This window comes from Aedes aegypti, chromosome 1 (genome assembly GCF_002204515.2).
Source record: "Aedes aegypti strain LVP_AGWG chromosome 1, AaegL5.0 Primary Assembly, whole genome shotgun sequence".
NCBI classification, from domain to species: Eukaryota; Metazoa; Arthropoda; class Insecta; order Diptera; family Culicidae; genus Aedes; species Aedes aegypti.
Genome location: NC_035107.1, coordinates 130,720,050 through 130,737,407, shown reverse-complemented (window position 1 = coordinate 130,737,407; position 17,358 = coordinate 130,720,050). Strand labels below are relative to the sequence as shown.

General features: G+C 41.4%; 1 protein-coding gene across 1 annotated transcript in view; it reads right to left on the bottom strand.

The window, feature by feature from the left end:
• Nucleotides 1–15,603, bottom strand: part of LOC5576877 (autophagy-related protein 101) — a 41,679-nt gene extending 26,076 nt beyond the window's left edge. Inside the window, exons 1-2 of the mRNA XM_001662927.2 lie at nt 15,179–15,603; nt 5,825–5,994 (exon numbers count right to left, since the gene is read on the bottom strand). Of these exons, the coding sequence (XP_001662977.2) occupies nt 5,825–5,994; nt 15,179–15,349 (341 nt within the window). The 5' untranslated portion in view covers nt 15,350–15,603. The remainder of the gene's footprint in view (nt 1–5,824; nt 5,995–15,178) is intronic.
• Between the last annotated feature and the right edge of the window lie 1,755 nt (nt 15,604–17,358).

The following is a 17,358-nucleotide window of genomic DNA, read 5'->3' as shown; positions in this document are numbered from 1 at the left end:
GTGGAGCCCGAGAAATAGCATCAGCTACGATGTTTTCTTTTCCTTTTACATATTGTATCTCCAAGTTGTAGCGCTGTAGGCTCAGCAGCATGTGCTGCAACCGTTTTGGAGCAGACAAAAGTGGTTTCTTAAACACGTTTACCAACGGTTTATGGTCCGTTCTTACGATCGTCCTCGGGTTACCCACAATAAGCTGGTCAAATCGAACACACGAAAATAGAATGGCAAGAAGTTCCTTTTCTATCTGGGCGTAATTCCTTTCAGTCGACGTTAGAGTGCGGGACGCATAGCCGATTACTCCCTGAGACTGAAAGACAGCTGTTCCCAACCCAAAGGAACTCGCATCACACTCGATTATTAAGGGCTGATTGACATCATAATACTGCAAAGACCTAGTATCCGCTACCAAAGACTTAACACGGACAAACTCCTCTTCTTCCTTATCCGTCCAAACCCAAGGTTCCTTGTCCGAAATAAGTCGTCTCAGTACCGCAAAATTGGAGCTCAAGTTTGGAATGAAACGGCTGAGATAATTAACCATCCCTATGAAACGCTGAAGTTCCTTGCGATCTTGAGGTCTGGGATAGCTTTTTATAGTTTCCACCTTGCTCTCATCCGGCTGTAGTCCCCGAGTAGTCAGCACGTGTCCATAAAACTTGACTGATGTCATACACAGCCTCAACTTAGCCTTGTTTAGCTTCACATTGTTCTCTTCCAAACGGATAAGAAGCTTCTCTAGGCACACGTTGTGGTTCACCAGAGCTTGCTGCAGATTATCGCCAGTACCGAAAATTAAAATGTCATCCGCAATGCATTCCACGCCTTCAAGATCCTGGATCACCTCCTGAAGTTTCATTTGAAAAATTTCTGGAGCAGGTGCAATGCCGAAAGGTAAGCGGATCCAACGGTACCTTCCGAAAGGTGTCCAAAATGTGGTTAGAAGACTGCTGGAACGATCCAGAACCACGTGCCAGAAACCCTTCTTGGCATCTACTGTAGAGAACACCTTTGCCTTCCCAAGTTCCGGCAATATCTCATCGATCGTCGTAAACTGCAAGTTTGGTCGCTTTAATGCTCTGTTTAATGGAATCGGATCCAAACAGATCCGAATCGAATCCGAATCTTTACCATTCCGCCTAACAAGAACAATATTGCTGACCCAGTCCGTATGCTGCGTTTCCTTGATAATAAGACCATCCTGCTCAAGCTTTTTTAACTCCTTCTTCAATTTGTCACGCATAGCTATTGGTACACGCCGTGGCTGCTGTATAGACGGTGCAACATCCGGATCCACTTCCAGCGATACAACGCCCGGAAATTTACCATAGCCCTCGAATATGCTGCTGTGCTGGTCAATGATCTGCTGAGCTTTAATCCGGTAGACATTCAACAGTTGTTCCTCCGGGAGTGGTGAAGTGATCGAAACCGAGTTGCAAAATTTAATGAAACCCAGCTTTTTGCAAACTTTTGCGGACAAGAGCGGCTTATGGGGAACATCAACGACTAGCAATGCGAGTGTGTACTTACGGTTCTTTGCCTTACAAGGCAACCTTACTTCACCAAGGACCGGTATGGCCCCGCCACCGAAGCTCTGCAGCCGGTATTTTGAAGGCAATAGTTCCAGCTGATTACCGCCACCTACTTCTTTTAGCCAGTTATGGCCAACCAGACTAGTGTTGGCTCCTGTATCCAGCTCACACTGCACTACTTTCCATTTGCCATCAACAAACAGCTCCACATCCGCCATCACATTTCCACCAGATTCCGAAAAATCGTACACTTTTCCAAATACTGCTTCATCACCGCTGCATTCCGATTCCTCGTTATCGCTGCTAACACTGTCCGTGTCGTCAAGGTCACTACAGTCTTCTTGCACTTTCTTCACCTTTCGCCGGCTTTTGCCTTTTTGCATTCGGTCTGATTTACACACTTTCGCGAAATGGTTTTTGCCACCACACACATTGCACTTCTTCCCCAGTGCAGGGCAAATCCCCTTGGCGAATTGATGCCGATCGCCACAATACTTGCATTTTAAATTCTTTTTTCTGATCATGTTCACTTCAACACTACAAGCACCCATAGCACTGGCATGTTTTTCGGCGATTTCTTCTGCTCGACATAGATCCACAACTTTCACTTCCGTCAAGTTTTGCATCGTTAACATCTTAGAACGTAATTTTGGCCATTTGTTAGAGGTAACAATCTTGTAGACAATCAAATCTTCTTCAAGTGCACCGAATTTACACAACTTAGCCAAACACTTCAAACGTGTGACATAGTCATCGATCAATTCCATAGATTGTTGCATGAGCGAAAAAAAATCGAACCAGTCTACGATTTTGTTTCTTTCGCGCACTACTTTTGCTTTTATTGCTTCCAAAGCCGCGTCTGGCGAACGCCGTTGTTCTTCCGTCAACTCGAAATTAAAGAACTTTTTAAGCGCCGCACTACCGATTATCGACAACAAAATACTGGTTTTTTGCCTGTCTTGCTCCTGGGGCCACTCATCCATACCCATAGCACTCGCGTAATTTTTCCAGTTCGTAGAAAAAAAATCAAAATTCTCCTCCATGTCTCCACTAAGCTCGAGAGGTGGAGGAAGCGGGATGGACGAAGCCGCCGAGTTGGCAGCCATTTGCAATTGAGGCTGCTGCCGCCCTTCTGGCAGCTGTCGTTGTTGCACTTGAACATTTTGGAACGAACTCACAATTTCTCGCAGCACACTATTTTGCTGCTGCATGAAAAGCTCGAACTGCTCGGCATTCATTTCGAAACCGAGATCGTTTTGGATTTAATTCCGGGAAAACACACAACACTTCGCAAGACGCGAAAAAAAATATGGCTGCCGCACTGGTACCGACCGGCTCACATTCGGACGAGCGCACGACGGAAACAAAATCAAGGCAAATGATTTTTTCACTCCCCGAGCTTGTGTTTTTCCTCGCTTTCTTCACTTCCGCGATTTAATGACGCCGGAAACACTTTTTGAAGCCTTTTGCTTCTGACACCATGTTTTAGTACGAACGAAAACACAGGTTTAACAAATTCACATGAGCTTTTATTCACTGCGTTCGTACGATACAAAGTCTCTACTCAAACTGACTACCTGTAACTGTAAGCTAAAGTCTTGTTGAATAGGGGAGCGTTGACAAACTACAAACTGAGGGATATTCAAAAGCTACGTAACAATACCATAACAGTGGGTGATATGAATAAAAAACGTTGAACTTTACTACATGTAGCATCTACTCAAAAACAAAATCCACAAAGTTTACTACACTTTTGGTATGAATAAAAAACTTTTCGAACCTGTAGTACTTACTACTTTCGAACATGAGCAGAGACTGAAGCTGCACGTTAAGAAATTTCCATTCAAAGTGCAGAGTGATTCTGCACGTAAAGAACAATCTATTAAGAGTGACGCTTAAAATTAATACAATCATGCATATGAAGGAAGTGCATGGAATCTAATCGATTACGATTACGATTATGAAGGTGCTGTAGTTTGACAAGATTTGTAGTGTAATTTTGCGATTAGTCTGGTATTCTTTTTATGTCTATGATTTCATGATGATGGTATATCTAAGAATTTTCTGGGTGGTTTTCGGTCTTCGCCAACGCCAGTGATTGATGATTTTTTTAATATTAGTCAAACATATATGAAGAGATCTTGAGACTACAGCTCTCAAATTTGGAACCACATATTTTCTAGCACCATTACTGAGATTCTGGTGAAATTGCGGTAGAATTTCAATGCTCCCCGTGTGTTTTCTTAACAGCATGTTGAATTCCGGAAGTTCTAAGTGTTTCTGTGATATTCTCGTTATTTTGGTGGGGTTTCTGATAGTATCCTTGGAATTTCTAGAACTTAGAATGTAGAGATTTTTATGGGAATTGTAGTGATTCCATTGGTAGAATTCAATGAGGATCTCTCCTAAAGCACCAGGGTTCCCTTTGAAATTATTAAAATTCTTATCGATTTCACAAAAAATCCCATTTAAATCTATAAAATTTTACCGACATTGAAAAGGTTTATATTAAAGCTTTGCTTTGAAATTCCAACGGAACTGAAGATCAACGGAATCTTAAAGGTTTTTACAATAATTACAAAGATTGATTTTCAGAATTACAAATATACACACAATAATTCGCAGGAATCCCATCGCAATCTCATAGATTCTTACAGAAATACCGTCTCAAATATACCCACAGAGTTCTAAGAGATTAATATCCGGAATCCCATTCCCACCCCAATTCTAGAGTTTTTACCAGATTTCTAATATTTCCGCAATATTCCTAGAATGGTATTTAAACTTCCAGAATTATCATAAAAAATCCGACATCGCTATCGGAATCCCAAAGTGCCTAAGAAATTCCGGAATTCCAAAGGAAATCTGAGAATCTAAGATGTCAGAATTTACACGTCAAATTCAGAATTACTTTATCAATATCTGAACTCCTACCGACATCCTAAAATTCCTAGAAAATAACATAGTTATCGTAATGCCAGAATTCACACGGATATTACAAATTGCTACTGCCGGTAATCTTACCGGAATCTCAGAATTGGCGGGGCGAATGTTTTCGTAACCTCAGAATTCCTAAGCAAAACTCAAAATATCTTCCAAAATATCAAAACTCGTATCGGTTTTCCATGCTTTTTACTCAAAAGTAAATTATTCCATTCAATTCCGAAATCTCAAAGCATGAGTAGCAACCTCTGAAGCTAACTACCAGTAGCTTTGTAGTAAACGCTACCTTTATTCATAACAACGCGTTGTTTGTAGTATGTTCGAAAGGTGTAGAAAGGGAAATGACACAAACATGTTCCACTCGTGTTCCACATATAGCGTTTACTACCGATAATGTAGTAAACTCAACTTTACTACATTTTATTCATACGGCCCAGTCCCTAACTCTATATTGAAGGAATCATCAAGTTAGGGACCGTACATAAATGATGTAGCATTTTAGGGAGGAGGGAGGATTCTACGATTTTGTGATGAACCATGTATTGGGTATGGCAAAATAGGCTACGATGGGGGAGGAAAGTGTCAAAAATCTGCCAAAATTAATACTACTGTAGTATACCTATATAATATTAATGTGTGCATGATCGACGAATATCGATTGCCTTCGTGCGATGTTCTACCACATGGTAGAAATATTGCTCCCTATGTGATACCAATAAACGACTAGAGTAGTTCATGTTCAGACTCCAATCGAACAACAAGTGTTTTGCTTTTTGCATCTTTATAACGGTGTGCCTTTTAACTCGGTTTGTTAATACTTTAAACTTTTACTATCTTTTTTGGTATTAAACAATACATAAAAACTACGTCATTTATGGACGTTTCCTTATGGAGGTATCGAGCTCAAGAACACACACCCAGTACATATACAGTGGTAGCTTTGAATACCAACTTGACTCGATATCGAGATATGATAAATCGAGAAAGGGAGAGTTGACTGTAACATTGATATCATTCCCAATAGCCGAATCAACCAAATAATTGCAAAGGAAATCAAATCAGGGGGGAAACATTTTTTCTTATAATTTTTGCATTTCGAATATTTAAGGCAGAAATGAAGACGAAGAAGTAAAACATTAGAAGGGGTTTGTGGCAACTACTACTGACAGAAAAATCTATGATTTCTTTAGTTGAAACTAAATCCGCTGTGAAAGATCAAAATTTACTTTGAAATTCGCGCCAAATCCGTAAAAATGCAAAATTTACACAGTCGTATGTTATAGAATCGGATAAAGGGCAATAGGTGCCAGATGTTTAATTAGTAGATAATTCTTGACGTATGGAATACTTACCTCCTTCGCGAAATTCGGCTCCAAGGTCGTCTGTTTGTTTGATTGGAGGGTTGCCTCTTCTTTGGCGTGGAACTGGTTAGTGACGTGCAGGAAAGTGAGCTATAGATCCTTCTAAAACTTTCATTCAAACATGTGGAGAACCCATCCAAACTGGTTGCTCGTTTAAGCGTCTGAAATGAGAATACGTTTTTAACTTTCAGCAATTTGTAGTATTATGAAGTTTAAAAGTGACATCCGAGTTTCACGAACGTGGGTCAAATTAGGATGAATTAATCAAACGTAAAATATGCAGGGCTGGTAGCGAGAGCGACTAGGTGTTTTGAAATAGGAATTATGGAGACTTCTTGCCTGAAAAAAGAGACCAAACAGGAATCGAAAAGAGGCCAAAAAGAATAAAATAGATACCAAAAACGAAAACAAAAACCCAGAGAATCGTACCAGACGTTGCTCTAAGAAAATTTTCAAGATTTTTTTTTAAATTCTTCATGGCATTACAAAAAGTATGAATGTACATATTTTTTAATATATTTTTTCCATTTTTTTCAGATATTTATTCAGATATTTACCCAAAGTTTCTTTTAGATATTACTCCAAAGAATTGCTCAGAAGTACATTTAGTGATTTTTACAGGCTTCCCAAGAAATACCTACAACAGTTTCGTTTAAGATGCATTCTGATATTTTTCTAAGGATAATCACAAAAGTTTCCTCAAAGATTCCATTAGGAATCACTCCAATGATAGTTTAAAAAAATCAAGAAGTTCTTAATTCACCGGGAAAGTATTCTTAACCATTTTTTTTGCTGTGTGCGTTTGAAATACAAATATCAAAAGCAGGAACACCAAACAGGATAAGATTTTTTCGCAACGAAGGCGATATCGAAGATTGATTTTCTTTGCTAGGTTGGCGGTGGTATGGATCATGATCATAGTTTGACTACTTTTGTGTTACCGCATTTGAACAAGATTTACACGTCAAACAGCAATAACATTTCACCAGAGAGAGTGCACTGGATAAAACACAAGTATACGTTGTGTTACGCTCATGAGCGGATTCGTTTGTGTTGCGTCGCCGGATAAGGAGATTTTTTTTTATTTTAGCAGTTTAAGCTTGGTGAAACCTTGGTAAAACCCAAGCAGTGGATTTTTTTTTTTGGTTTCACATTGGCTTAGCATAGTGTTTGTGAAGGCCAGCCTAATAATTCATTTTCGCGCGTCATCAGAGTAAATGTATATCCCAGCTTTTGCGTGTTGATGCCGAGATTATGACTTCAGACGAGGATGGATTACCAACTGGTGAGCTCGTTTCATTATTATTATTATTATTATTATTATTATTATTAAGGAGATTTTCAGCCCTATGGCTGGTTCATCTCCGTACGAGAGAGCGTCATAGTGAGTGGCTCCCCTGGGCTAACTATAAATCACATTAGTATTACATAGTTGATTTCGATTTGAAGACAAAGCTTTAAAAGTTGATTAATTTAAAAGTCCTAGTGTGATGTTGAAATACAATTTTCCTTCCTCGTTGTCAGGTTTCGATGCGAGATCCAGTTGATTGAAGAAAAATGATTATCAGATTTGGTGGTATAGATCAATGTGTTTTAGGTAATTCATCAGCCGAATTATGCTATCCGAGTCGTTATTGTGCGCGGAGCGAATGCTTTCAGCAATGCCATGTGATGCTCGTGCCGCTAGGTATTGCGGGCAGTTTATGAGAAAGTGTTCTACAGTGTTTGGAACATTACATGCAAAACAGATTTTTCTTAAGGGTCCGTCAGACCCCATGTTATGCGAAACTTTGGTGTGTCCAGTTCTCAATCTAGAGAGGATCCTCTGGTCGCGATGTTTTTTGGGTCTTCCCAGCGTGATATATCGTTTTTAATTTTTCGCAGGAAAGGTGTTCGAATATTGTGCCAACTCACTGCCCAAGAACTTCTTAAAGATGAAGAGATTCATCGTCCTATATCATGTCCAGGAACTTTTCTTGTGTAAAACGTAGCGCTTCTACCAGATGCTGCAAGCCGGTCTGCTTCGACATTTCCACGTATTCTACAGTGGCCCGGAATCCATATAAATACCGTTTCAGGAGGTGCTTGCATTTGGATTGCCTGAAACCAAGGATGTCGTGCAACATCGGATGATAAGGCTGTGACGACACTGGCTGAATCAGTCAGTATGGCAATTGGATTTGGTGATGAGATAGTGCAAGCGAGTAGGACAGCCGCGGCTTCCGCGGAGAAAATAGAACATGGATCAGGAAAACGGTAGAAACGGCTGTTCTCATGGTCAGTAATACCCATGCCTACGTTGTCCTGTACTATGGAACCGTCCGTGTAGCGGTGTATATAGTTTTGATATTTACTACCAAGAAGCTCAGCTACACTGGTCGTCACCGCCTGGGAGTTTGCATCAGCTCTTAAACCAATTTTTATTGACATTTCCACCAGCTCGTTTCATGTTTGTCTAACACAAATTTGTGTCGTAACAATTATTTTATTTATTTGGTTTTACATCAATTATCTTGATAAAACCTCGCCAACAATATTTCGCCAATTCACTCGATTCATGGCCGCTTCTCTCCATCTTCGACTGCGACCCACTGGTGCACCTGGTCAATCCATTCCTTCCATCCATGCCATATCCTTCCAGCTTTAGCTACCTTCACGATACTGGGTTCGCCGTAGAGTTGAGCAAGCTTGTGGTTCATCCTTTGCCGCCATACGCCGTTCTCTTGCACGCCGCCGAAGATCGTACTTAGCTCTCGGCGTTTCCCAGATACGGACTATCAGCCGATGCAGACTAGAGGCCAACCTGTCCGGGCCCATCTTGATGAATTCGGCCCCGATACCATCCTTGCCACGTAGCCATCGCCTTCGCTGTCCTGACCTTCTGTGCCTGTGTTATCTGCGCCATTCAGGTGTAATGCTGCTTCCACCTTCCGATAACCTCGCGTCCGTCCGTCAAGATGCTCCCATCCTTATCCCGGCACATTTCAGCTCGCGGCACGAAGCCTTTGCGGGATGTGTTGAGCTTCTGATAGAACTTCCGCGTTTCTTGAGAACGGTACAGCAACTCCATCTCTTGGCATTCCACCACTTCCATACGGCGCTTTTTGTCCCGGAATAGGCGTGTTTGCTGTTTCCGCCAGGTAATGGTCCGAGTCAATGCTAGCGCCACGATAGGTTCTGACGTCGGTTATTCTCATATATTTTCACAACTACTAGTCATTTAACTTTAACTTTAGCTTTTCCATTATGATTAAGATTCATACGGAGAAGTGCCGTCCATTGATCAAAGCGTTGTCGATTTGCGATTGTGTGTGCTGAGGTGATCTCCAGGTGTACCGATACGGGAGGCTTTGCTGGAAATAGGTGCTACGAATGGCCATATTCTTGGAGGCGGCAACATCTATCAGTCGTAGGCCGTTCTCATTAGTCAGCCGGTGAGCGCTGAACTTTCCAATCGTCGGTCTGAACTCCTCCTCCTGGCCAACCTGAGCGTTCAAATCGCCAATGATGATCTTGACGTCGTGGCTTGGGCAGCGGTCGTACTCGCGTTTGAGCTGCGCGTAAAATGCGTCCTTGTCATCATCAGTGCTTCCGGAGTGAGGGCTATGCACGTTGATTATGCTGAAGTTAAAGAATCGCATGCACATTCGTCCATTGATCGGCCACCACCCGATCACGCGCCTTTGCATATCACCCATCGCTATGAAAGCTGTTCCGCAGCTCTGGTAGATGATATGATTACCTCTAAACGTTCGCACCATTGCTCCTGTCCAGGACACCTCCTACAGCGCTAGGATACCGAAACCACGAGTCTTCAGTACATCGGAGAGTATGCGAGTACTTCAGTTTGAAAGTACCGAGTACCGAAAAGTTTGAAAGAACTGTAAGAATATTTTTCGGACAAAACGTTGAAGAAATTCTTAGAAAAAAAAATGGGGCGGCTTAATAAGAAATTAGCTTAATTGAAAAAATAGATATTCTTAAAAAAAATCTGGCGGATTTTGGAGCATTCCTGAGATAAATCTTTAATGAATTCATGATGAATCCACACGAAAATGACTGGATTTACATGAAAATGGCTGGACAAAAACTGAAAAAAATCAGCGTATAAGATTAGGGCTTCTTCTAAAACCCATTAACGAATGTCTTCAAAAACTCTGTGATAAACTATTGGGAATTTTCGTAGCAGAACTCCTATAGGAATCCTTGGTAGACCTGCTAGAGTAACTACTGGAAACTTCGGAGAAAAACTAGAATTGGAAAATGCGCCAAAATCTTTGAAGCATTTTGGAAAATTTCCAATGTAATCCCTGTGAAAATTACTGATTAGGTATTTCGAATCAAAACCTTCTGTAAGGAGCAAGGGAAAAACAGTGACTAGAATTCTTTTTGTTTAAAAATAAGAAGACTTTTGAGACCTTCCATTAAAAATGAAGACCTTTTAGAGAATTGCATTAAATCAGAGAGCAAAGCTACCCCAGCGACAAGAGTTTCTATCTACTAGTCGGTCGGTTTTTTCAAACAGCATCACTGTATTTTCCAGAATTTCCGATATTCGGCGTTTTCGGTATTCGAAGTGCGGTCCGTGGAAGGCGACTCCGGTGAAGATTGCGTTAATATCAGTCCGATTCCGCGTTAAAAACTCTTCTGATATTTTTTTTCTGAGGATAACCTCAATGTGTGAAAAGACGAACACTAGCGTTTCTCCGCGCCGCGAGCCCAATTCCAATTGGATTTGTTGCTGATTGTGAAAGTATCACCAACACCATATGGCGAAAGACATATGCGGAACCTGTGGACAGGAAGAACCAACACAAGCAAGTTGCAAAAAGCGCTGTAAGCGGAAAAATCAAAACATCGGCTGGATTTCGTGTGACAGCTGTGACAAGTGGTTCCACACCGTTTGTGTACGTGTCAGCAGTCTACTACTAGCGGATATAAGTAGCTACTGGTACTTTTGTGAAAATTGCACCGTTCGCGGAACGCTCGTTCAGAAGCAGGTTTCCTCTCCCACTGGCCCAACGAGCAGCGACCTAGCGAAAATCACGAGCACCATCAGTGAGCTTTCGGAGGAGCTTGTGAAAGTGCAAACCGAGCTGGAAATTTGTCGGTCTACGTGCAGGAAGCAAATTGATAAGCTGAGGAATCAGCTCCAAACGTCAGAGCAGTTGAACGACAAGAATTCAGCGCAGCGTGAACTTGTTGCTGACATTGAGAAGAAATTGGAAGTGATTGAATCTGGTGCCAAACTTGCGAACACCTGTCTGCGAAGTGTGAACGATCACAGGATCGCTATTAACAAAATTCCCTTTCGCGAGGGAGAGAACGTTAAAGTGCTAGTGAAGTGTGTTTTCCAGTGCTTGGGCATCGACGAGGCAGACTCCTGCATTTCCAGCTGTTTCAGGATTCCGGTGAAGGCCTCAAAGTGGTCTGACCGTTCCATTTCACCAACCATTGTTGTCGTGTTCAACTCCAAAGAAGTGAAGGAGAAGGTTCTGAAGCTGTATTTCGAAAACTTCACTAGGGCCAAACTTTCTGCACTTCAAACAGGTCTTGCTCTGGAATACAGGTTTACAGTTAACGAAGTTCTGTCTCTTCATTCCTTCCGAATCAGGAACCTTGCGCTAAGGCTCAAGCACAGGAAACTCGTTGACTCTGTGTTTGTGTGGAACGATTCAGTATCGGTTCGGCTACCTAACCATAAACGATACACTGTGGTTTCCAGCAGCAATCACCTTCTAGAATTGACTGGTCGAAACACGATTGGTGAAGTTGCTGCTGTCGACGAATCGTCCCTCTTCTTCGACGCCGTTTCTGCCAACAGCTCAGCCAGATCGCAACAATAGTGACAGCAATACCTCAATACAATACCATGATGAACAGCAACAATCTTCGAGTTGGCCATCTGAACGTACGTGGGCTCGAACGGCACATGGATGGAGTAAAACTCACGCTCAACAAAAAGCAGTACCATTTTTTCGGACTCAGCGAGACCAAACTCAAATCATCCGCTCCGGTGGGCCCTATAAAGGTACCGGGCTACAACTTCATTCGTCACTCGTTGCCTGCTGGAAGGGGGCGTGGAGCAAAAAACCTGTGGAGGAGTGGGTTTATACGTAGCGAAACATATCAAAGCCACACCAGTCATTAAGTCATCCTTCGACGCTGCTGTTCCAATTGCTCAAAGGTTGGAATACTTGGTAGTCAAGGCAAAGATCAACTATTGTGACATTGGGATAGTAGTTCTCTACAACCCGTCATCCAACAATCCTAGTTTTATCCAAAACTATGAAAAACTCCTGCTGGATCTGCTTGAACTCAACTTCGACAGAATCTACATAGTAGGCGATTTCAATATTAATGTCACGGCGACCCAGTTGTCATTCAACAATTTGGCAGTAAAAAGACTACACGACGTGTTCAATTTGACTGTTCTGAATACGCCACCCACTCGGATTACTGACACCACCGCGACGACTATCGACCTCCTAGTCACAGATTCTCCACAAACAATTGTAAAATCAACTACCGCAGCGGGTAGTTCTATCTCGGACCATGAAGTCGTCTATCTCATCGCCGACATGCGCGTAAGAAAACCCACCCCGCAAAGGGTAATTTTCCGGAACTTTCGAAGAGTGGACCAAGTACGTCTGCAAGCTGACTTTCAATCCAGAAACCATCAAGCAATCCTGGAATGCGAAGACGTTAACAGGAAAGCCGAGCTGGTTACGAGCGAATTACAAAGTCCCCTGGATCGTCACGTTCCGCAGACAACAGTCTTCGTTCGTGATGAGCGTACTCCGTGGATAACCACCCGACTAAGGGTACATAACAAAATTATATCAGCATATGTTATTATGTTATAAGGTTTTTTCGAACATAGGTTGTTACAAACTTGATGCAGGATGTTGTTAAAATAACTAAAATTATAACAAAAAGTGTATGAATAGTAACATAAACATAACAAAATATGTTTTTATTCTATCAAAAACATATCAAACCAAGTTATAATGTTTGATACAAAGTATCAAAATTATGATACTGTTCGGTATACGATAACATTGTATATTATTGAAATGCATAACTATCTATTTATTTTGTAATAAAGTTGTTAAAAATGAATAAAAAAAAATATCTTAAAGGGAAATAAAACACATTATGTTATATTTCTGTTTTATTATGTTCTATGGAGAACGGAGCCTAACAAAATTATATCATAATATGATATGCATATCATATTCTGATAAAATTTTATTATATTTTTGTTACAAGCCTCTAGTCGGGCAACGAAATCGTCCAAGCAGTGACACTCAGAGACCTGGCATTCAAGCTGTACTCGAGGAATCCGAACCGAGCCCGGGGAGATCGTCAGTGGCGGGACTACTGTGTTAAACGTGATCGAGCAAGTACCCTAGTGACCGCGGCGAAGCGACGGTACGCGGACAGAAATTTCTCCCCAGACCTTCCTGCCAAGAAGCTGTGGTGTAATTTGCGGAGGGATGGGGTTCACAACAGTTCAAAGCAGACCGCATCTGATACTCCTATTGACGTCGAACAACTGAACCAGTACTTTTCCGAAGGCCATGTACAGTTGACTGGTGGACAGCCGTTGGACCGCTCTAATTTGAGAAATGGTAATGCCGTAGATGTAGGATCCAGACCAACGCTCCATCGTTTCAGATTCAGGCATACCGACGCAGTGGACGTAGCCAAGAAGATGTTCGAAATTGAAACCAATGCAGCCGGATCCGACAACATCCCAATCTCATTCGTTAAAATGCTATGCCCGTTTGTCTTCCCTATCCTCGTGAACCTGTACAATGCAACAATCGATGCCAGGACTTTCCCCACCGTGTGGAAAAAAGCTATCGTCACACCATTGCCTAAAACTTCCAATGCGACCGAACCAAAAGACTTTAGGCCAATCAGCGTGCTTCCGGCGATCTCGAAGGTTCTAGAGAAGGTCCTCCTGGCCCAGATCACCGACTTCCTAGACTCAGCAGATCCATGCTTGCTCGCTAAACACCAGTCCGGATACAGAGCCCACCACAGTACCACAACAGCGTTGACGAAGGTTGTACACGACATTTACAGCAACCTTGACAATAACTGCTGCACTGTGATGGTCCTCATGGACTTTTCGCTTGCCTTTAATTGTGTGAGGCACACTAGGCTACAGCAAAAACTTCGACAAGGTTTTGACGAATCTGCTGCCCAGCTGATTGAATCCTTCCTCGGAAACAGGAGCCAAGCAGTCAAACACGGCGATGGGTTATCTACGGATAGGAGACTGTTCGACGGCACTCCGCAGGGATCATGCCTCAGCGCGCTGCTGTTCGGCATGTACATCAACAGCCTACCCTCGGCGCTAAAATGTGAGTACCACTTGTATGCTGATGACCTTCAAATTTACGTGTCTGGTCCTACCGAGAACGTAGATAGGCTGGTCCAAGCTATGAATGAAGACCTGGCGGCAGTAGCGAACTGGTCATCGGTCAATGGACTTTCTCCCAACCCAAGAAAAACCCAAGCGATAATATTCAGCAAAGACGGCCAGGTGGTTCCGGGGGCTGAAATCAAGTTCTGCGGACAAACGATCACCTTGAGCACTACAGTTACCAACCTTGGCCTGCTGCTGGATAGCAATCTGAAATGGAAGGAGCAAGTCAATCGAGTAACCATGAAGGCATACAACACTCTGCGAACTTTCCGCCGTTTTGGATCAGTTCTATCCCAACCAGTGCGCCTCAAGTTGGTGCAGGCGGTGATAATACCAATGTTCACATACTGCGACATTGTGTATCATCCTGGTCTCACGGTTGCATTAAAGGAGCAACTGCACAGGTGCTTCAAGTCATCCATTCGATTTGTGTTCAAAATGAATCGGTATGACACAACTGCAGCTGTTCGCAATGCGGTACTCGGCCACGACCTACCGGAGAACTACCATCGTCGGATATGTTGCTTCCTGTACAACGCGTGGAACAAGAAACTTCCCGATTACATCCTGGAACACCTGCAGCGAGGTCAAATGGAACGAGCGAGAGCATACCTGCTTCCCAGGCACACCACCAGCGGAAAGAAAAGCGTCCTAATTTCTGGGATCCCCTTCTGGAACCAACTGCCTGCCGATGTCAAAGGCAAAACATCGATCCACTCATTCAAGGAGTCCCTCAGACGCTTTCACTAGTGATAAGAATTAGACGTACTTGACAATCAATTGTACTTCGATTAATCTTCCTTTGTATTTTTCAAAATGTGTTCTTCCTTGACCTGATTTTAAGTGTAACTAACAGGCCTACGTTATGTTAATAAATTACAATTACAATTAAATTCAAAACCTACCTGGTTCCGTTGGAAACTTTGCTCTGTTGTCCCTCCAACTTCCAACAAAGGCGATGCTGGTAAAACTGCCAATGACGACGACGACGGGGGCGGTGATAATGAAGATTTTTCAATAGAGCTTCTTGTTTCTCGATGATTAATAGTTGTTCTGCTGCTGCTAGCGTTTCCCATAAAAAAATAAGACTAACAAAGGTGCTTCTGCTTCAACCTTTGATGGGGTTCGCTATATGAGTGAAATAATCGACTTCAGCAATGTTCCGCGGGAAAATAATACCTAACTAATATACAGTACACTATCGCACTACTTTTTATCACTAAACATTTTAAATTATGTGAATTAATGTTGATAAATTCAATAAATATCAAACCGAATCTGGATTTCTTGTTTAGGTTTTCTCAGTTTTATTTTTTTTTTTTGGCCATGACAGATAATGACGTTTCAATTTTTAATTTGTAGCATTGGGCGCAACGGGTCCAATTGCTTCGAACATCGAAAGGAGACCACAGACAAACAGACGTAAAGCCTGATTTGCTAATTAAAAGGAATCGCTAAAGAAATCTCGCCGATTCCTTGCAGAAATTTTCTACAGCGACTCCCATTTAAACTGACATTTCTTTTCAACTGCGTACTGCGATCAGGAAAAAGCGCATTCTTGATTGATTCGTCGCAGAAATTTTCCATGCATCAAGAAATTACTTCCCGGATAAAAACGTATCATTCAGTGAATGGAATAAACCATTAAGGCCGGTTTGCTACTGACAAGAAAAGGAATCGCCTATCTCGATGCGTGGAAAATTTCTCCCAAGAAATGGACAAGAAAATCACTTTTTTCTGATCGCAGTACGCAGTTGAGAAGAAATGTCACTTCAAAGGGGGCTCTCTGTAGGAAATTTCTTGACCCTTTCAGTCAAGGAATTTCTTTACTTTTCTTGAGCGAAACAGCATACTTAGCTTTAATGTACAATATAACGTATTGGATACAATACAGCGTATTGTAATTGAATGTCGAAGCAACATCATTCTTGTATGAATATACAATTCAAAAATAATATAATATATTGTAACAGAACACTGTATTGTTTTTTATTGGTTTTATACCTTACAATTTTGGTCAAATTCCTAGTTTCGCGTAAAACAACTATTGCTTTGTTCTGTGTAGCTTGGCTAAAAGAAGTAAACAAAACATGTTCAGAAAGCAAGAAATGTTGGTGAAAAATATTCAAAAAGTAAAAATAAGTAGTTTTGTAGAAGTCACTTGACATTAGCTGTAACGACAAATGCAACCATGGTAAATATCTTTACTTCTCTAGGAGTTAAAATTATTTTGCTACTGTTGGCACGAATATCCGGTAAGTTGGGGGACAATCCATACAAAATACAAATTCTATACTTTTCATCACTAATAAATACAGTTCTTTGAATTGTTTTTGTATTGTACAACAATACACGAATTGCTAATCAAGACAATACATGAACAATATATCGTATTGTATTTTCAAAATGTATGTATGAGAAAATATTTATATTTGTATTGTTACGATACTTAACCACACATACATTATATTGCAAAAATCTCATATACCATACAGTGAACTGTTCAAAACAATGTATTGTACTGTAATTGTATTGTCATTTTACAATATACTGTATTGTATTTCCAATATATTGAATGGTACTGTTACAACACGTTATATTGTTTTTATATTGTATTTTTTATCCGGGTTGTCAGCAGCGATTCAAGCAAGTATACACTTCAACAGAAAAGTAATCGCCTATCTCGATGCGTGGGAAATTTCTTGCAAGAAATATCAGCAAAAGTTTCCTCGTTTCATTTTGTATGGAGAAAGGCATCTAACTTCATTTTTCTCGTAAATGAAAGCATTACAGTTTATTCACAAATTTCAAAATGCCAAAAATGACCATTTTTGACACCCACCCATCCCTTCGTAACGCTTTTTGTATGAATGACCTGATATTTTTGTATGAACTGTAACATTTCTTGGCAAAATAAGAAAAAAAAATGTTTATCTTTCGTTTTCTTCCATCTATCTCATGCTTCCTTTGGAGATGTTTTTTTTCTGCTGCGTGATCTACACTCAGGCAAAAATACTATGAATATCCATTATTTTCCCTTATGTTTATTTGCCACAAGAAATCGGTAAGTAACGTGTAGAAATCG